This window comes from Salvelinus fontinalis, chromosome 36, assembly GCF_029448725.1.
Source record: "Salvelinus fontinalis isolate EN_2023a chromosome 36, ASM2944872v1, whole genome shotgun sequence".
Lineage (NCBI taxonomy): Eukaryota > Metazoa > Chordata > Actinopteri > Salmoniformes > Salmonidae > Salvelinus > Salvelinus fontinalis.
The window spans coordinates 16,181,490-16,202,797 of NC_074700.1; the positions used below are offsets into that span (position 1 = coordinate 16,181,490).

The following is a 21,308-nucleotide window of genomic DNA, read 5'->3' on the forward strand; positions in this document are numbered from 1 at the left end:
TCAGCAGGTGTCATAAGACATACAATTCTAAATGAATGGTTTTCCATCAAGACAATGACATATTTCATTATTTGCTCCAAAACTTGAGTTTGAACTTTGGGTGTAGATGATATTTGGTAGGGTGGGTAACTATGCCCGGAGCTGAATCTACAGATACCTTAACACCTCCTTCAGCTCTATGGCTTTCTACACATACCTGAACACCTCCTTCAGCTCTATGGCTTTCTACAGATACCTGAACACCTCCTTCAGCTCTATGGCTTTCTACACATACCTGAACACATCCTTCAGCTCTATGGCTTTCTACACATACCTGAACACCTCCTTCAGCTCTATGGCTTTCTACACATACCTGAACACCTCCTTCAGCTCTATGGCTTTCTACACATACCTGAACACCTCCTTCAGCTCTATGGCGTTCTACACATACCTGAACACCTCCTTCAGCTCTATGGCTTTCTTATTGTTGGACTTGCTGGTTTTGGAGTCGTCCAGAAAGGCTCTGGCGTACGCCATAGGACCTGCATTGACCTGTGGCGCACAAGACAAGGGCATGAGTAACAATCTTTAAAAGTAATGAATATCTAAGGCATTCAGCTTCACCCTCAGGTAGTACATGGGAACTCCTATGCTGCCTATCCACAGCCAATGAAATCCTTATCAACACGCAGCACAGAAATAACACCATTGGTTAAGCCAATTTATCCACCAACCAGCTAATTACTAGAATCAGGTGTTAGATTAGGGTTGGAGCAAAAAGCTACAGGACGGTATCTCTCCAGTAGCATGGTTGAGCAGCCCTGGACTAGCGTGGTAGAGTAACAAACAAACAGCAACATGCTGCATGCTTTATCTGGAATGTTATATTTCCTTTTGCGCGACAAGACATTTCTGCGATCCAGCTGTTCTATTCTCAGTATCGCCTGCTGCTACAGGTAACTGCCAAAATAAAGGAAACACCAACATAAAGTGTCACTGTTCCCCGGGCGCTGAAGACGTGGATGTCGATTAAGGCAGCCCCCCGCATCTCTCTGATTCAGAGGGGAAGGGGTTAAATGCGGAAGACACATTTCAGTTGAATACATTCAGTTGGACAACTGACTAGGTATCTCCCTTTCCCTTTCTTAAGAGGGTGTTGGGCTACCACGAGCCGCCAGAACAGCTTCAATGCACCTTGGCGTAGAATCGACAAGTGTCTGGAACTTCCTGTGTGCTTTCAATATACTTTGTATCCCTCAATTTTTTATTTTGGAAGTTACCTATAGAATGGATGGAGAGGTATCGCTCGAGTCGCAACAAAATGGATGATCAAGTTCAGAGTGAACCAATTTCACGTGTACAACATCTATAGACCTTCATCACTATACTGAGAGCTTTACCGTTTCTAAAATGACCTATTTGGGTGTTTTTGGAGCCTTTCTTCATGTTTTTTTTGTGGCCCCCATGTTACACAACGATGATGAGGAAGTGATTTGCTGTTTGGGGCAAGTAAAAAATGAAAATAGGAAAAACACACAAAAAGGTGTCTGGACCCTTCTATAACATGTCATAAAAAACTGACATTTGGTTGTAAAAAACAAACTGCTCCTTTAAGGTTGTGTCATTAGATTATGGGTGGCGTCACGAGAAATTTTGGTGGAAAAAAATTAGGTCCCCGCTGGCAAATGTTGAATACCACTGTGTTAAGGTCTAATGTCTGTGGTGTTAGCTGCATGCACTAGCTGCATGCACAAAGTGATGTAGCTATAGTAAGGTCTAGTCTACCTGTACAGAGACACAGCCCTGCAATTTGAGCTGCAGCTGGATCATGTCCACCTCCTGGGAGGAGCAGAGTTTGGTCAGCTCGGCGGTGCGCGCCTGCATCTCGTCGATGGCCACGTCCACAGGCTTCAGCTCTACTTGCTTCTCCCCCAACACCTCCACACGCTTCTTCACATACGGAAACGTGTTGGCTGCTGGACAGGAGAGATACAGCACACAGTCAGGTCTCATAGACAATTATACACTCCTTAGCCCGAATCACTACACCCTAACCCCTACACCCTAACCTATAAACCCAAACAACATTTTATAACATTGTAACAAATTATAATAAGTCATAACAGCATTGTCTGGTATTGGTCTTGGAGTCATTTTTCACAGAACCTTCTGTCTCCTTCCATTGTTCTTAAATTGTGGAAAATGATCATTCTGAAACAGCCTGTCTGAGAAGCAGACAATTGAAATGCTGAAGCTAATGTAACACTGACATAACTGGTAGTCCTTGGTCCAACTATACAAACAGGTCATGTCGTGCAACAATGTTATTGCAATAACAAAAAGTAAACAACCCTGAACAAACAAGCCACACATAACAAAACTCTTGTATTGGTTTATAGCAGGGATGGGCAACTTATATATACAGTTGAAGTGTGAAGTTTACATTCACTTAGGGTGAAGTCATTAAAACTTGTTTTTCAACCACTCCACAAATGTCTTGTTAACAAACTATAGTTTTGGCCGCCGTGTCTTTGATCTCCGCATGTGTGTTTCCCACTGTGAAGCATGGAGGAGGAGGTGTGATGGTGCTTTGCTGGTAAAACATTTTGAATTCAAGGTACACTTAACCAGCATGGCTACCACAGCATTCTGCAGTGATACGCCATCCCATCTGGTTTGTGCTTAGTGGGACTATCATTTGTTTTTCAACAAGACAATGACCCAAAACACACCTCCAGACTGTGTAAGGGCTATTTGACAAAGAAGGAGAGTGATCGAGTGCTGCATCAGGTGACCTGGCCTCCACAATCACCCGACCTCAAATCAATTGAGATGGTTTGGGGTGAGTTGGACCGCAGAGTGAAGGAAAAGCAGCCAACATGTGCTCAGCATATTTGGGAACTCCTTCAAGACTGTTGGAAAAGCATTCCAGGTGAAGCTGGTCGAGAGAATACCAAGAGTGTGCAAAGCTGTTATCAAGGCAAAGGGTGGCTACTTTGAAGAATCTAAAATGTATTTTGATTTGTTTAACATTTTTCTGGTTCCTACATGATTCCATATGTGTTATTTCATAGTTTTGACATCTTCACTAATATTCTATAATGTAGAAAAAAGTTAAAATAAAGAAAAACCCAGGAATGAGTAGGTTTGTCCAAACTTTTGACTGGTACTGTATATATGGAGACTGTTTATTGCCAAAAATAAGGGGCTAAATGCATGAATCTGTTGTTCCATTGTTACGTTGGTCTAACGGGATCGGGAGACAGGCGCAGGAATGCGTAATAGGGTTTTTTATTTACCCAAATTACAGCGTGCCATGTAAAAACAAACACGTATACAAAACACAGGGTTGAAACCCAAACAAAAGAGTGAGGAGTACCTTGAATAAATACACCGGGGCGAGACCAGTAATATACACTCACATAATGATTCCACAAAGGGCACATTTAAACAATTACAATCAGTGGGAATGGGGACCAGGTGTGCGTAATGACACAGTTCCGGGGGGATCCGTGACACCCATGTAGTGAATCTGTTTTCAATGCGTTTGTATGGGCTAATAGTAGTAAGGCCAAATACACATTTTCACATGTTTTATATTTTTTGGGGATTCTTCAAGGGGTCAAAATGTAAAATCAATATAGCTAAATGATCTTTAGTATGACCTTAAAAAAATTCCATTTAGCTTAGTAGAAGACACCCCCCCACACATTTCTGGTTATATTATTTTTCTGCTGTGAGAAGTGGGGTCAAACTAAGATTACAACCTAAAAGGTGCACAAAGAGGTTGTTAAGCTAACTAACTGGTGTAAAGTGTGTGAATGGTTGTAACAAAGTTGTAATGCTAACTAGTGGTTTTAAAGAGGTTGTAATGAGGTCATGAAGCTTACTTGTGAGCACTGTCCTCCTCTTGCACTGCTCCTCCACACCGCCATGTGTCTTCCCCATCAGCGTGTACGGCGTCTCGAACATGAAGCGGTTGATGTTGTGGCACTTCTCGAAGTCTGTCTTCTTTTCCGGACAGTCCTTCTCGTCAAAGTAAGCCTTGACGAAGGTGACCTGGATGTAAGCAAACTTGATGTCCAGGTCTTTGGGGTTGACCTGTTGGAGACAAGAGGGGTGTTAGGTAGAACCTAGATAATGTATTACCTAGAAAAGGTAAATGATTTATGTCGTCTTTGAATCAGTGCTCTTGAATGCGAGACACATTCCTGTAAAAAGGCCACATGTCTAGATGGGATACAGATTTTGTCAAATTTGACGTCAAAAGTAGATACCCTAACCCATTTCCTAACCTTAACCTAATCTCCTAACCTGCTGCGTAAATTCTTCAAAACCTGTTACAAAAAGTACATATTTACAAAAACTGTATCCCTTCTAGGCAAAATCCACATGTAAAATCCACAAGGCCAATAGTTTTTCCTGATCAGGTGGCCAGGAAGAGCTCCTGGCTTTTGGTATAGCATCCTTTATATCAGTGGGTGACGAAACCTTGTCCTGGAGTCCTTCAGTATGTATAGTACTACAGGAATTTCTAGATGGTTCATAGTTGGACCATCCTCTATTCTCAGGAAACAAGAAAATAAGATGAAAATAAGTTTTTATTTCTGGCTGCAAATTAAATTCATTTGAAACTACTGGAAAGTTTCCAACTCCAATAAAGGAAGCAGCCTATTTCCTTATTTCTAGGAACTCCTCAAAAGTAGTGCACTGCATAGGGAATATGATGCCATTTGGGACGCAACCATAGTTATTACCTTGCTGGAGTCCTGGATGATTTTGACGTTTTCAGCTCCAAATTTGTACCCGTAGACCCATAGAAGGCGCTGAGAGATCTCCGACAGACCTGTGAGTTTGGGCTCCTTGTAAACATACTCCTTCCCATCCTCCTCCTCAAAGTAGCCCTGTCAACAAGACATATTAGCAATCTTAGAAAACTGAGAGTGTTCCAAATTCCAACTGGCCAATTGTGGTGCGGATGTTCATGCTGCAAAACAGGTGCCGACTCGGGAGGAAAATATTCAGTCATAAATCAATTAGACTAACTCTCAAATGTGAAATAAAGTTCTGTGTCGGATATTTCAATATATTTATTGGGATTTTTGAATGTATACAAGCATAAAAAACATGACAATGAAACATGAATGAATAATATTCTAACAATCCATCTATATAAAACAAGGTTGTCCTTTTTGTGATACTGTAAAGTACTTGAGTTAGCCGCCTTAGGAAACTCTAAACATCTCAAAATATAAAATACTCTGCCTCCAGAAAGTATTCACACCCCTTGAACTTTTCCATATTTTGTTGTGTGACAAAGTGGGATTAAAATGGATTTAATTGTCATTTTTGTCAACGATCTACACAAAATACTCTGTAATGTCAAAGTGGAAGAAAAATTTGAACATTTGTAAAACACACTGAACAAAATTTCCAATGCAACATGTAAAGTGTTGCTCCCATGTTTCATGAGCTGAAAAGATCCCAGAAATGTTCCATACACACAAAAACCTTATTTCTCTCAAATGTTTTGCACCATTTAAAAAAAATCCCTTTTAGTGAGCATTTCTGCTTTGCCAAGATAATCCTGACAGGTATGGCTTATTAAGAAGCTGATTAAACAGCATGATCATCACACAGGTGCACCTTGTGCTGGGGACAATAAAAAGGCACTCTAAACTGTGAAGTTTTGTCACACAACAGAATGCCACAGATGTCTCAAGTATTGAGGGAGCATGCAATTGTCACACTGACTATAGGAATGTCCACCAGAGCTGTTGCCAGAGAATTTAATGTTATTCTCTAAAACGACAGCAAAACTTTAGGAGTACGTCCAACCGGCCTCAAAACCGCAGACCACGTGTATCCACGCCAGCCCAGGACCTCCATACCCGGCTTCTTCACCTGCGGGATCATCTGAGACCAGCCAACAGGATTGCTGATGAAATTCTGGGTTTACACAACCAAAGAATTTCTGCACAAACGGTCAGAAACCGACTCATGAACTCATCTGCGTGCTCGTCCTCCCCCCAGGGTCTTGACCTGAGTGCAGTTCTGCGTCGTAACCAACTTCAGGGGGCAAATGCTCACCTTCGATGGCCACTGGCACACTGGAGAAGTGTGTTCTTCACGGATGAATCCTGGTTTCAACTGTACCGGGCAGATGGCAGACAGTGTGTATGGCATCGTGTGGGCGAGCGGTTTGCTGATGCCAACGTTGTGAACAGAGTGCCCCATGGTTGCGGTGGGGTTATGGTATGGGCAGGAATAAACTACGGACAACGAACACAATTGCATTTTATCGATGGCAATTTGAATGCAGAGAGATACCATGACGAGATCCTGAGGCCCATTGTTGTGCCATTCATCTGCCGCCATCACCTCATGTTTCAGCATGATAATTCATAGCAGCCCCATGTCACAAGGATCTGTAGACAATCCCTGGAAGCAGAAAATGGCCTGCATTCCATGGCCAGCATTCTAACCAGACATGTCACTCATTGAGCAAGGTTGGGATGCTCTGGATCGACATGTACGACAGCGTGTTCCAGTTCCCGACAATATCCAGCAACTTCGCACAGCCATTGAAAAGGAGTGGGACAACATTCAACAGGCCACCATCAACAGCCTGATCAACTCTATGCGAAGGAGATGTGTCGTGCTGCATGAGGCAAATGGTGGTCACACCAGATACTGACTGGTTTTCTGATCCATGCACCTACTTTTTTTTAAAGGTATCTGTGCCCGACAGATGCATATCTGTATTCCCAGTAAAATCTTAGAAATGATTGCATGTTGCGTTTTATATATTTGTTCAGTGTATCTTGACTAGATAAGTACAGTGGCAACCCGTCATTCAGGACAGGTGGGGAAGACCCCCACCTGTTTTGAGCCCCACCTGTTTTGCATGTTATTTTGGCATTAATACATGTCACATATCAGTTTGCAAACAATGTAAAAAAAAATCATTGCATTAATTAAGCCGCATACAAACATGGCCTTTTTTGGGGCTTTCTCGAGTAAGGCAGCTCCAAAATGCAGGTGTTTCAGCCTAGCTCAGAGAAAGACAAGACTTTGATTTGATGACAAAATATGCAAAACAGGCACGGTGCTGAAAAGAAAATCTGATGTTAGTTCAGCTTTATGTAGGCCCTAACAAATTGTGCGCACCGTTTGTCACCGTTATAGTGCAATTAATGTATTGTTGTGGCTTTGCTGGCATGCATCTAAAACATTACTTTTTTTGTCCCACCAAGATTTACATGTCAATACATGTTAGAATCACCTTTGGCAGCAATTTACAGCTGTGAGTCTTTCTGGGTAAGTCCCTAGGAGCTTTCCACACCTGGATTGTACAACATTTGCCCGCTATTCTTTTCAAAATTCTTCAAGCTCTGCCAAATTGGTTGTTGATCATTACTAGTCAACCATTTTCAGGTCTTGCCATAGATTTTCATGCAGATTTAAGTCAAAACTGTAAGTCGGCCACTCATGAACATTCACTGTCTTCTTGGTAAGCAACTCCAGTGTAGATTTGGCCTTTTAGGTTATTGGCCTGCTGAATGGTGAATTCATCTCCCAGTGTCTGGTGGAAGGCAGACAGAACCAGGTTTCCCTCTAGGATTTTGCCTTTGATTAGCTTCATTAAGTTTATTTTTTTTATCCTGAAAAACTCCCCAATTCTTAATCATTACAAGCATACCCATAACATGCAGCCACCACTATGCTTGAAAATATGGAGAGTGGTACTCAGTGATGTGTTAAATTGGATTTGACCCAAACATAACACTTTGTATTCAGGACAATGTTAATTGCTTTGCCACATTTTTTGCAGTGTTACTTTAGTGCCTTGTTGCAAACAGGATGCATGTTTTGTAATATTTGTATTCTGTACAGGCTTCCTTCTTTTCACTATGTCAATTAGGTTAGTATTGTGGAGTAACTACAATGTTGTTGATCCATCCTCAGTTTTCTCCTACCACAGCCATTAAAATCTGTAACAAGTCACCATTGGCCTCATGAAATCCCTGAGCAGTTTCCTTCCTCTCCGGCAACTGAGTTAAGAAGGACGCCTGTATCTTTTTAGTGACAGGGTGTATTGATACACCATCCAAAGTGTAATTAATAAGTTAACCATGCTCAACGGGATATTCAATGTTTTTTTTACCCATTTACCGACCACGGAAAACCTTCCTGGTCTTTGTCATGGAATCTGTGTTTGAAATTCACTGCTCGACTGAGGAACCTTACAGATAATTGTCTGTGTGAGTTACAGTAATGAGGTAGTCATTCAAAAATCATGTTAAAACTATTATTACACACAGAGTGAGTCCATGCAACTTATTATCTGACTTGTTAGGCAAATATTTACTCCTGAACCTATTTAGGCTTGCCTTAACAAAGGGGTTGAATCCTTATTGACTCAATACATTTCAGATTTTCAATTTATTTGAATTTGTCAAATAAATTGAAAAAAAACCTACATAATTCCACTTTAACATAAATGGGGTATTGTGTGTGTAGGCCAGTGACAAAAAATCTAAATGTAATCTATTTTAAATTCAGGCTGTAACACAACAAAATGTGTAAAAAGTAAAGGGTTGTGAATACATTCTGAAGGCACAGTATCACACAGACTGAGATACAATCCATCCCCTATCTATCTGAAGAGAGAAGTGAAACTTAACCTAAGCCTTAGTGTTGTAGCATTTTTAGCCCTCTCACAATTATCCTCCTCAGAGGTCACTAGTCTTTAGGGGATTGGTGTAATTTCACTTTAATCTAATATCTCTCTATCAGTTGGTAAAGTAACCAAGAAAGAACACCATATTTTAGGAATCCCAGATGGTCGATAGATAATGATATCAGACGTGGTTAAAGTAAGCTTACAAGATCCAGCCACAAGTACCTCAATGATGCTACACTAGCTAGACTATGACAGATGAGCACTGTTGTTATTTGTCTATAGTAATTAACAGAGAGAGACAAGTTTATTTTCTCTCCAAACAAATGGAAGAAGGGCTGGAAGATACTCTTCGGCAGTATTACTTATGGCTAGGATGTGGGGATTGAGCAGGGGCCGATTCTGGTGTGAGTTATCTGGCCCAAATGTATTACTTGGGGATCGGGTCGATTGGGCCTTCTCTATGGCAGATGATTACACGGGCTGCTTTAAATAGTTAGCATTTCATTACTTATTTTCCATATTTTTTCAATGTTTCTGTGATAAAAAAAAAATACAATGAACATTTAAATGAAAATCTTTAAGAAATTTGCGTAGTGTTTTAGTATTTTCATACTTTGTGCAAGCAGTTGATAAGCATTAAAAACATTGTGGATGGAGCCTCCCCAATGGCACAGCGGTCTAAGACAATGCGTCGCAGTATGAACTGCGTTGCTACAGACGTGGTTCGAGACCCGTGCCGGCCGCAACCGGGAGACCAATGAGGTGACCCACAATTGGCCCAGCGTCATCCGAGTTAGGGGAGAGTTTGGCCGGTCGGGATGTCCTTGTCCCATAATGCTGTAGCGACTACTGTGGCAGGCCGGGCGCATGCACACTGACACGGTCACCAGGTGTATGGTGTTTCCTCTGACAAATGTTTTTTTTTGTGGATGGGTAAAATTTGTATGTATAAAATAGTCATATTTAAAATGACTAAATCTGGTAATTTTGTAGACATTTATTTAAATTTGCATCGTGCCGCTTCTGGGGGGATTCTGGTAAGATGCCAGCAAAGTCGTATGAATTCCAGGAGACAGAAACGGCCTGATGTACTTGGGCCGACTCTGGGCATTCATTAATTTTGATTCCGGGCCGATTCAATCAGTTCTGGCCCTCCGGAACTAGCTGGGTAAAATAAGGATGGCGTAAGTAATGGGCACTCCATCCTTAACAGAGAAGAACAATTGGTTGAGCCAGCATACTAAACAATGATTAGCTAAACATACCAGCCTAGCGCCACGAATGCATGCCCAATCCATTGTTTCCTTAGAAGTGGTATGCTAGTGGGGATATTGAAAAGGAGCCATTGACTACAGTTCCTCCCCAGTGTCTGTCTGTCTGAGTCTGTGGGTGCAGCGCTTCACAGGTATGCTGTCTCAAAGGGCATAAAATCACATTTAAAAAAAGACTGGGAGGCAAATAGAAGGTGATCTTGTATCTTTTATTCCATATCCACCCACCTGTCCATAGAAGGCCACTCTGAAGTAGGTCCCCAGCAGTCTCCGGCCTGTATGCATCACCTCCAGGATCTTATTGTAAGCTCTGTGCAGTGTGTCATACAGACGGCTCAGTTTCTGAAAAAAACAACAACATACCACTGGGTATTTGATGTGTGTGTGTGTGTGTGTGTGTGTGTGTGTGTGTATTCACTTATGATTGTGCACGCTATTGTGTGTCTGACTCTCTCTGTGTGTGTGTGTGATATTTTTGAGAACGACTACACTGCACTGCATTTGGGTTGTTATCAATAAAATGTCACAATATTGTACAGAGAGTTTGGTTTGGCTTCTGGGGGGCAAGGAGACCCCAGCTCTGCTAAAACCATTGACAAATACGTGCAGTCTTCAAGGGATTGTTAAATACATTTCAGAACTATTTGGTTTTAATGTCATCACCTCTTGAAGAGCATAGTTCGAATGACGCATTTCTGATTATTCCACATTTAGCTCTATCATCCGTTATACAGCATGTAACTGCATCCTTTCATGTTGAGTACACATCAATTGATCGTGTAATTTCACAAGTGAAGGTAGCCTATCCACTTAGCATGTAACTAGCTAGCTAGCTGAGCAAACATGTCATTTAACTTGCTTCATCAGAGATTAGGCTTTTGGAAAGATCCTGACATTGGCAAGTCCTCGTACTTCTGTCATCACCACTATAGATGGCAAGCAACTCAAACAATATTTGGATATAACCATCTAGGTTATCCCCTGAAAGTTAGCTTGTTAATTGGCCTATATTGATATGATCTGTTATTAGATAGCTAGCCAATTTGACATGGTCCATCAATCAATGTAGACTAGCTATCATGTCTGTCAACAGTAATCGGGACACTTAAAAACAATGTTAAAAAGGGGATAATGTTAGCCAACAAATATTATCAGTACATCGGCAAATGCGCCCTTCTGCTGCTTGACAGGCAGAGCCCACACTGGATGGGAAATTAACCTAAACCACTCATACTTCTCAGGTATAGTTAACTTTGATTTTACATACTCAAATATGCAATTAATGATGGCTAATCTTGTGAGATATTGTCAGGCAACCCTCACGTATCTGAAATTACAAGATCAAATGATGTTTACTGATCATGAAAAACATTCAGTTACTTGTTGTATAAGTCTAATGAAATAGCTAAATATGCACAATTATCTTGCATGGAATAATCAGAAATGTGTAGTTCTGACTATGCTCTTCAAGAGGTGATGATATTACAACCAAATAGTTAACATTTATTTACCAATCCCTTGAAAACGGCACGCAGTTTTCAATGCTTTTAGTGGAGCTGAGGGTCTCCTTGTCCCCCAGCAGGAAAATGGAACGCTCTGCACCTTATCGTGATGTTTTATTGATAACAAACTATACGGTAAATCCCACAACAAGTGGCCTATGTACCCCATATTAAAACAATACAATATGACAGCTTCGGGACGATGGGTGTGAGTGACTCCTCACAGAGAGAGAGAGAGAACTGAGAGAGGCTACAGGAACATGCCACTGCCAAAAGACAACACAGAGACTGTTGTCCAAATGGCACCCTATTCTCTATTTAATAGAGATAGGGAATAAGGTGACATTTGAGACTCGTCCAAAGGGCTTTTTAAAGCCAGAGCCAAAGCTTCCATTCAAGCTAAGAAGAGGAGAGAGTCTCAGCATGAGAAGATGGAGAGTGGGACATTCTTAGGGTAAACTTCTCATGGACAGTATTTATGTGTGAGACCTTATTCCATAAGCTGAGGAAGGACTGAATGAGCCTTGCTTATTTCTGCTTTATAAACACAGGGGACAGCGCAATGGATAGTGCAATACACGGACAAGCAGGACATAGTTAATATTGTCTCAGTTGTTGAATGACATTGTCTCAACCTTACAATCGAATACTCATTATGGGATTCACACAGTATATCTTTTCCTACAATCAATCCTAGAATGGTTTTGGGTATTTTAAAAACGAATACAGCCACATCTGTATGTGGGTTGTTGTTTGTAAACAAAGATGCTGTGTAAATATTGCTCACAAGGATTCAATTTACATTTCAGCCTTGTTTGTGTGTGTGTGTGTGCGTGCATGTGTTTGGCTCGTACCTCAAAGTCATGCCATTTCTCGTAGACAGGGATGATGAGCTTGGCGATGTGTGTGATCAGTTCGTATCGCTCTGCCTTCCACAGCCCCTCCACACACAGCTCCAGGTGTTCCACTAGGACCTCCTGGAAAAGCCAGGACATGCAAGTGTGGGCCAGTAACAACAGTCAGCACAGTGTGAGAGAAATTACGTATTTACCTGATTTATTTGATATTAAAGGTTAACAATTGATATTTAACTAATAGTAATGTAACGGGTGACGCTCTCCTCATCCTCAGAAGAGGTGAGGAGAGAAGGATCTTCAGACCAAAATGCAGGCTCAGGGAAATAAGCCATCTTTTATTTAACAACGCTGATGGCAAAACACGAAACGAAACAAACACTTTCCAAACTACAAAATAACAAAACGACGTTGACGAAACCTGAACATAAACTTACATAACTAAACATAAACTTACGTACAGGAAACAGACGACATCGAAACGAAAACGAAACAAACAAACGCTACAGTCCAGTGTGGTACGAACAAACATACTGACACAGGAGACAATCACCCACAAACAAACAGTGAGAATGCCCTACCTAAATATGACTCTTAATTAGAGGCAAACGCAAACCACCTGCCTCTAATCAAGAGCCATACCAGGCAAACCGAAACCAACATAGAAACAGATAACATAGAATGCCCACCCAACCTCACGTCCTGACCAACTAACACACAAAAACTAACATAAATAGGTCAGGAACGTGACAGTACCCCCCCCACAAGGTGCGAACTCCGGCCGCACCAGCACAAAGTCTAGGGGAGGGTCTGGGTGGGCATCTAACCACGGTGGTGGCTCAGGCTCCGGGCGCGGTTCCCACCCCACCATAATCCATCCTAGCCCCCTCCCTTCAAGAATGTCCACCCTCTTACTTCCCCCACAAAATCCTCCTAATAACATATCTAATAATGACAATACCGGGACAGAGAGATAAACCAAGACAGAGGGATAGATAAGACTATAGAGGTAGATAAAGATAGAGAGGGAGATCAGGATAGAGGGGCAACTCCGGACTGAAAGGCAGCTCCGGACAGAGAGACAGCTCTGGACTGATGGGCAGTTCTGGGTATCTAGCCTTTTCAGGCTGAAGGGCAGCTCATGGCTGACTGACGACTCTCGATGCTCATGGCTGGCTGACGGCTCTCGACGCTCATGGCAGGCTGACGGCTCTCGACGCTCATGGCAGGCTGACGGCTCTCGACGCTCATGGCAGGCTGACGGCTCTCGACGCTCATGGCAGGCTGACGGCTCTCGACGCTCATGGCAGGCTGACGGCTCTCGACGCTCATGGCAGGCTGACGGCTCTCGACGCTCATGGCAGGCTGACGGCTCTCGACGCTCATGGCGCTCTGACGGCTCTGGCTGCTCATGGCGCTCTGGCGGCTCTGGCTGCTCATGGCTCGCTGGCGGCTCTGGCAGATCCTGTCTGGTTGGCGGCTCTGGCAGATCCTGTCTGGTTGGCGGCTCTGGCAGATCCTGTCTGGTTGGCGGCTCTGGCAGATCCTGTCTGGTTGGCGGCTCTGGCAGATCCTGTCTGGTTGGCGGCTCTGGCAGATCCTGTCTGGTTGGCGGCTCTGGCAGATCCTGTCTGGTTGGCGGCTCTGGCAGATCCTGTCTGGTTGGCGGCTCTGGCAGATCCTGTCTGGCTGACGGCTCTAGCGGCTCCTGTCTGGCTGACGGCTCTAGCGGCTCCTGTCTGGCTGACGGCTCTGTAGGCTCATGGCAGACGGGCGGCTTTGCAGGCTCATGGCAGACGGGCGGCTTTGCAGGCTCCTGGCAGACGGATGGCTCAGACGGCGCTGGGGAGACGGATGGCTCAGATGGCGCTGGGGAGACGGATGGCTCAGATGGCGCTGGGGAGACGGATGGCTCTGGCCGGATATGGCGCACTGTAGACCTGGTGCGTGGTGCCGGAACTGGAGGCACCGTGCTAATGACAAGCACCTTCCTACTAGTGCGGGGAGCAGGAACAGGGCACACTGTATTCTCAAAGCCTACTCTATCCCTGATGCGTGGTACCGGCACTGGTGACGCCGGGCTGAGGACAAGCACATCAGGATTAGTAGGGGGAGAATATACAGTGTGTACAGGGCTCTGGAGACGCACTGGTAGCTTAGTGCGTGGGGCCGGAACTGGAGGCACCGGGCTAGATACACGCACTACAGGGAGAGTGCGTGGAGGAGGAACAGGGCTCAGGATACGCACTGGTAGCCTAGTGCGTAGTGTATACACTGTAGGTACTAGGCTGGGGCGGGGAGGTGGTGCCGGAAATACCGGACCGTGGAGGCGTACTGGCACTCTTGAGCATTGAGCTTGCCCAACCTTACCTGGTTGAATACCCCCGGTTGCCCGACCAGAGCGGGGAGGTGGAATAACCCGCACCGGGCTATGTAGGCGAACCGGGGAAACCATGCGTAAGGCAGGTGCCATGTATGCCGGCCCGAGGAGACGCACTGGAGACCAGACGCGTTGAGCCGGCCTCATGACACCTGGCTCAATACCCAATCTAGCCCTCCCAGTGCGGGGAGGTGGAATAACCCGCACTGGGCTATGCACTCGTACAGGAGACACCGTGCGCTCTACTGCGTAACACGGCGCCTGCCCGTACTCCCGCTCTCCACGGTAAGCCTGGGAAGTGGGCGCAGGTCTCCTACCTGCCCTTGGCCCACTATCTCCTAGCCCCCCCCCCCAAGAAATTTTTGGGAATTACTCACGGGCTTTTTTGGCTTCCGTGCCAGACGCGTTCCCTCATAGCTCCGGTTCCTCTCCTCGGTAGCCTCTGCTCTCCTCCGTGCCTCCAGCTCAGCTTTGGGACGGCGATTTTCTCCTGCCTTAGCCCAGGGACCTTCTCCATTCATTATTTGCTCCCATGTCCAGAAATCCTTTCTCTCCTGTCCCCTACTCCGTTTCGTTTTCCCTTGCCGCTTGGTCTTAGCGTGTTGGTGGGTGATTCTGTAACGGGTGACGCTCTCCTCATCCTCGGAAGAGGTGAGGAGAGAAGGATCTTCAGACCAAAACGCAGGCTCAGGGAAATAAGCCATCTTTTATTTAACAACGCTGATGGCAAAACACGAAACGAAACAAACACTTTCCAAACTACATAATAACAAAACGACGTTGACGAAACCTGAACATAAACTTACATAACTAAACATAAACTTACGTACAGGAAACAGACGACATCGAAACGAAAACGAAACAAACAAACGCTACAGTCCAGTGTGGTACGAACAAACATACTGACACAGGAGACAATCACCCACAAACAAACAGTGAGAATGCCCTACCTAAATATGACTCTTAATTAGAGGCAAACGCAAACCACCTGCCTCTAATCAAGAGCCATACCAGGCAAACCGAAACCAACATAGAAACAGATAACATAGAATGCCCACCCAACCTCACGTCCTGACCAACTAACACACAAAAACTAACATAAATAGGTCAGGAACGTGACAAGTAAGACATTTCTGTCCTGCTAGTGTCTGTGTTTTTATGGTCTTCACTGTAGTTCCCTGCATCTAATCTGGGCATATGGTCACCAGAGATGGCTTGAGCTGACAAATGAGTTAAAGACTACATTACATAGACAATAATGTGTTTTACTAGGGATAGCTTAGGAGTTTAGAACAATCCCTCATTGTCTCAAAATCATCCTTGCAACTGGGAAACTAAGCCAGGGTGGGGTTAAGACAACAACCCGTGCAGATAACAACAGGATGAACCCAGAGTGGCTTATGATGCTCCTTGGTCTGCATGGGAGAGGTTGAACCAACCATGGCTGAGCATTGTTAGTGTCAGCTAAAAATATACAGTTGAAGTCAGAAGTTTACATACACTTTAGCCAAATACATTTAAACTCAGTTTCACAATTCCTGACATTTGGTCCTATTAAAAATTCCCTGTCTTAGGTCAGTTAGGATCACCACTTTATTATAAGAATGTGAAATGTCAGAATAATTGTCACACCCTGGCCATAGAGAGGCTTTTATTCTCTATTTTGGTTAGGCCAGGGTGTGACTAGGGTGGGCATTCTAGTTTCTTTATTTCTATGTTTTTCTATTTCTTTGTGTTTGGCCGGGTGTGATTCTCAGAGGCAGCTGTCTATCATTGTCTCTGATTGGGAATCATACTTAGGCAGCCTTTTCCCACCTGTGTTTTGTGGGTAGTTGTTTTCTGTATAGTTTAGTTACAGAACTGTTCGTTTTTCTCTTTGTTATTTTTGTTCAAGTGTTCTGATTAAATAAAATATCATGAACACGTATCACGCTGCGCTTTGGTGCAGTCATTTCCAGGAAGAGGATCGTGACAATAATAGAGAAAATTATTCATTTCAGCTTTTATTTCTTTCATCACATTCCCAGTGGGTCAGAAGTTTACATACACTCAATTAGTATTTGGTACCATTGCCTTTAAATTGTTTAACTTGGGTAAAACATTTTGGGGTGGCCTTCCACAAGCTTCCCACAATAAGTTGGGTGAATTTTGGCCCATTCCTCCAGACAGAGCTGGTGTAACTGAGTCAGGTTTGTAGGCCTCCTTGCTTACACAAGCTTCTTCAATTCTGCACACAAATTTTCTATAGAATTGAGGACAGGGCTTTGTGATTGCCACTCCAATACCTTGACTTTGTTGTCCTTAAGCCATTTTGCCACAACATTGTTAGTATGCTTGGGGTCATTGTCCATTTGGAAGACCCATTTGCGACTAAGCTTTAACTTCCTGACTGATGTCTTGAGATGTTGCCTCAATATATCCACATAATTTTCCCCTACTCATGATGCCATCTATTTTGTGAAGTGCACCAGTCCCTCCTGCAGCAAAGCACCCCCACAACATGATGCTGCCACCCCCGTGCTTCACGGTTGGGATGGTGTTCTTCGGCTTGCAAGCCCTCCCCCTTTCTCCCCCAAACATAACGATGGTCATTATGGCCAAACTGTTCTATTTTTGTTTCATCAGACCAGAGGACATTTCTCCAAAAAGAACAATCTTTGTCCCCATGTGCAGTTACAAACGGTAGTCTGGCTTTATGGCGGTTTTGGAGCAATGGCTTCTTCCTTGCTGAGCGGCCTTTCAGGTTACGTCGAAATAGGACTCGTTTAACTGTGGATATAGACACTTTTGTACCTGTTTCCTCCAGCATCTTCACAAGGTCCTTTGCTGTTGTTCTGGGATTGATTTGAACTTTTCGCATCAAAGTACATTTATCTCTAGGAGACAGAACGCGTCTCCTTCCTGAGCGGTAATGACAGCTGCGTGGTCCCATGGTGTTTATACTTGCGTACTACTGTTTGTACAGATGAACGTGGTACCTTCAGGCGTTTGCTCCAAAGGATGAACCAAACTTGTGGAGGTCTACAATTGGCTGATTTCTTTTGACTTTCCCATGATTTTCCCAGGCAAAGAGGCCCTGAGTTTGAAGGTAGGCCTTGAAATACATCCACCGGTACACCTCCAATTTGTAACGGTCCTGACCTGTTTTATGTTGTTTTGGTATGTGTTTATGGTCAGGGCGTGTGTTTTGGGTGGGCAGTCTATGTTTTGTATTTCTAGGTTGGGTTTTGTGTTCGGCCTGGTATGATTCTCAATTAGAGACAGGTGTGTATCGTTTGTCTCTAATTGAGTCATACTAAGGCAGCCAGGGTTTCACTGGGGTTTTGTGGGTGTTTGTTCCTGTGTCCTCTCAGGACGGTTGAAGGTTAGTCACATTTGTTGTTTTGTAGTTTTGTAGTGTCTTGTTTGCTGTTGTCATTAAAAGATGGCTTATTTCCCTCAATCCGCATCTTGGTCCTATCCATGCTCCTCCTCGTCTAAGGGGGAGAACAACAATGACTGCCTTTACACAATTGACTCAAATGATATCAATTAGCCTATCAGAAGCATCATCCATTACATCATTTTCTGGAATTTTCCAAAACTATAATTTGCCAAAACTATAGTTTGTTAACAAGAAAGTTGTGGAGTGGTTGAAACACTTAGGTTGGAGTCATTAAAACTTGTTTATGTAAACTTCCGACTTCAACTCTATAGTACTGTTACGGATACAGGTATCCTGTGTGTGTATCCTGTGTGTGTATTTTCTTTCCTTCTGCCCTATTTACAGGTGCCGCCAATCTGTCACCAATCAGTCGCTAATCAGAAGACACCTGCTCCTTTTTCCTTACCCAAGCACATCCCCTTTCCCTTGGCTTAAAAGTATCCCAATCAGTTCTCTCCCCAGATCTCTCTTTTGTTTTTGCAACTACATGTCACTTTGTCCTTTATCCTGTGAGAATTGTTTTGTTATATTGTTTGACTGTTTGTTTGATGGTGGGAATAGGAGGTACCAAGACAAGTCGCCCATGGGCATACACTACCCGTAGGTAAATATTGTCTAAAGAACACTAGTTAGAACTGGTCGGACCACCCACTGTATTTTATTGGTTAGTGAGCTAGCTGTTGAAGCAGGTAGTCTAGCTTAGGGGTGTTTTTGGATACTTAATATTTCTTTCCTTGGGTCCAGCTCAGCCCCTTTTCCTGCCCCCTTTACTGTGTGTTTACCAAATAAACCATGAGTGTTTGATGGTAGATTTAAGTGGTCTGTGGTTTTTGTTCTCACTGTTCCTTTTCACTATTATAATTTGTATGAGTTATGTTACGGGTCTCGTTTCCATCCCCCCTAGACTGCAGGGCCAAAGGGGTTCGTAACAAGTACTCTGCATTTGTGTAAAGGTTAAGTTACTCGGTCCAACACAAGGGTGTGGGGTTGATCAGCTTCATTATTGCAATAATTAATCGATATTGAATAGAGATGATTGTTTGAAGAAATGACAAAGTCTCTCTCACTTGATTAGAATATTCTACGACAGCAGGCCAACATTATCAGACGCACATAAAAATACAGAATTTGTTCAACATGCGCTTGAACACACACATGCACCCGCCCACAGGCTTGTCTTGTCCAACTGCTATTATTCTAACAACTTGGCCATAGGACTTGGCAAGATGGTACAAACAGATCTGGGACCAGTTCAGGAAAAACAGGTCAAGCTGTTATCAGTCACATCAAAGACTTATTAACATTGAGAGATGACTCCATGCAATATTAACCACCAGAGCCTTCTATTGGCAGTTAATTAACTGTGGTTAATGAGGTATGATTTATAGAAGAAGAAAAATAGTGGTGTCTAATATTAAAAGCAAATATGACATGATGAAATCATTGTCATGATATCATCACAACTGCACACAAGCATGCATAAATGCACACACACACACCTCAGTGTAGTAGACATCCTGCATGCCTGTGTCCTCCTTCATGGCAGCCTCCTCTTCAATGTTCAGAGTGATCCTCTTGAATGCAGCCAGGCCACTGGGGAACATCTCTGAAAGAACAATAACAACAAAAGACAGAGGCAGTCTATGCTACTTCATTCTTTCACCCAATATTGGGTGAAGGAGAGTAGACAGCACTTCAGACAACATGAAACGAGGTCCAGCACATCTTGGATGATGCATTCTCAGACGTTGTAAAGCTGTTGCTGTTCCAAGTGGCGCTCTTTACTATTGTAAAACCAGTCAGTGGTTGCTGTCAGTGTTGTAGTACTCGAGTCCGGTCTCGAGACCACATATTGCGTGTGAGGGTCTTGTCTAGGTGTCGGATACATTTTTACTCGGTCTTGACTCGGTTTTGGACAAGGAGGACTCGTAATTTCTTCCCGAGACCAGCGGAGTAAAAACCTCAGTTTAGTAAGGGGAGACTGGGGAATGTTGTAACATATTTGGTATTTTTGGGGGGTATTTGCGGGTTGCGGACATGTTTTTTGGAACTCAGTCAGGGTATTAACTTAATGTTGAGAGTTAGAATATAATATATGCTATTTAGCAGACGCTTTTCTCCAAAGAGACCTATAGTCATGCGTGCATACATTTTATGTAAGGGTGGTCCTGGGAATCAAACAAGCGCCATGCTCTACCAACTGAGCCACAAAAGTTTTTAATATCCTGCTCAGGGACTACGGTTGAAAATTAGCCGGCTGGCTAAAACCGGCACTTTTACTGAAACGTTGATTAATATGCACTGTCCCTGTAAAAATAAAACAAACTCAACAACTCAAGGACCACCAATTTAATGTAAAATAGTAGGATACAGAAGGTGACATTTCAAAATGTGGTTGTTTTTCTGTTATGTCAGTCACGGGCTGTGTTCCAAAATGCATACGTGTGTTCATTCTAGAGCGTATAGTACAGAAGTCACCTGTCACTTTTTCAAGTGCGATTTCAAACATAAAAATGCGCAATGGCAAGTATGTACTAAGTTTACACGAAGTTCTGTAAGCGAACTTGGGAGGTCTGGAAAACAAAGCATGCATGAGAGCATACTTTCTTGTTCCCTTCGTGGGAAGGCTATCTTAACACCTTGCGATGTAGTGAAAATTCCCAAAACTGCTGAATTATCAGCGGATTTAAGTCTGCGCTTGGGGGAGAATTTTCTGCGGAATAAGGAATAATTTGTTACGATTGCTTAACCAATGTTTAACCAATTACTTTCATATTAATTTTTTATTCAAAAAGTTGAGACTGCTTTTTATCAGCCTGCTCATCGGACGTGATGACTAGCTAGCAGGCCATCTTGTTCTGGTTATCAGGATGTGAACTCAACTTTATTGGAAAGAGAGGCAGGGGGAGGGGCTTGGTGTGTGTGTAAACCATAAAGGAAGAGGCGAAGCCAGAGATTTCACTCTCACCAAAATCTGTCCAAAATATGCCCAATGGGCTTATTTTGTACCAAAGTTTGCCTCCTGCCTTTGGGACAATGATTCCCATTGTCAGGGTGGAGACGTGCATCTCATCATTATATACAGATCTATGGTGTAAATTGGAAGGTGCACACAGCACAGAGGAGTGAAGGAGACAAGACCAAAAATATAACATGAGAACAAGCGGACTAAACGCTCATAAATACAAAGAATTACAGATTCTTGCAATACA

General features: G+C 43.4%; 1 protein-coding gene across 9 annotated transcripts in view; it reads right to left on the reverse strand.

The window, feature by feature from the left end:
• Positions 1-21,308, reverse strand: part of LOC129835298 (dedicator of cytokinesis protein 11-like) — a 122,950-nt gene that overhangs the window by 6,314 nt on the left and 95,328 nt on the right. For all 9 annotated transcript variants that reach the window (XM_055900889.1, XM_055900888.1, XM_055900887.1 and 6 more), the window contains 7 exons: positions 19,596-19,702; positions 12,293-12,415; positions 10,165-10,278; positions 4,737-4,883; positions 3,870-4,080; positions 1,765-1,955; positions 431-531 (listed from right to left, as the gene is read on the reverse strand). In XM_055900889.1, coding sequence (XP_055756864.1) covers positions 431-531; positions 1,765-1,955; positions 3,870-4,080; positions 4,737-4,883; positions 10,165-10,278; positions 12,293-12,415; positions 19,596-19,702 — 994 coding nt within the window. The remainder of the gene's footprint in view (positions 1-430; positions 532-1,764; positions 1,956-3,869; positions 4,081-4,736; positions 4,884-10,164; positions 10,279-12,292; positions 12,416-19,595; positions 19,703-21,308) is intronic.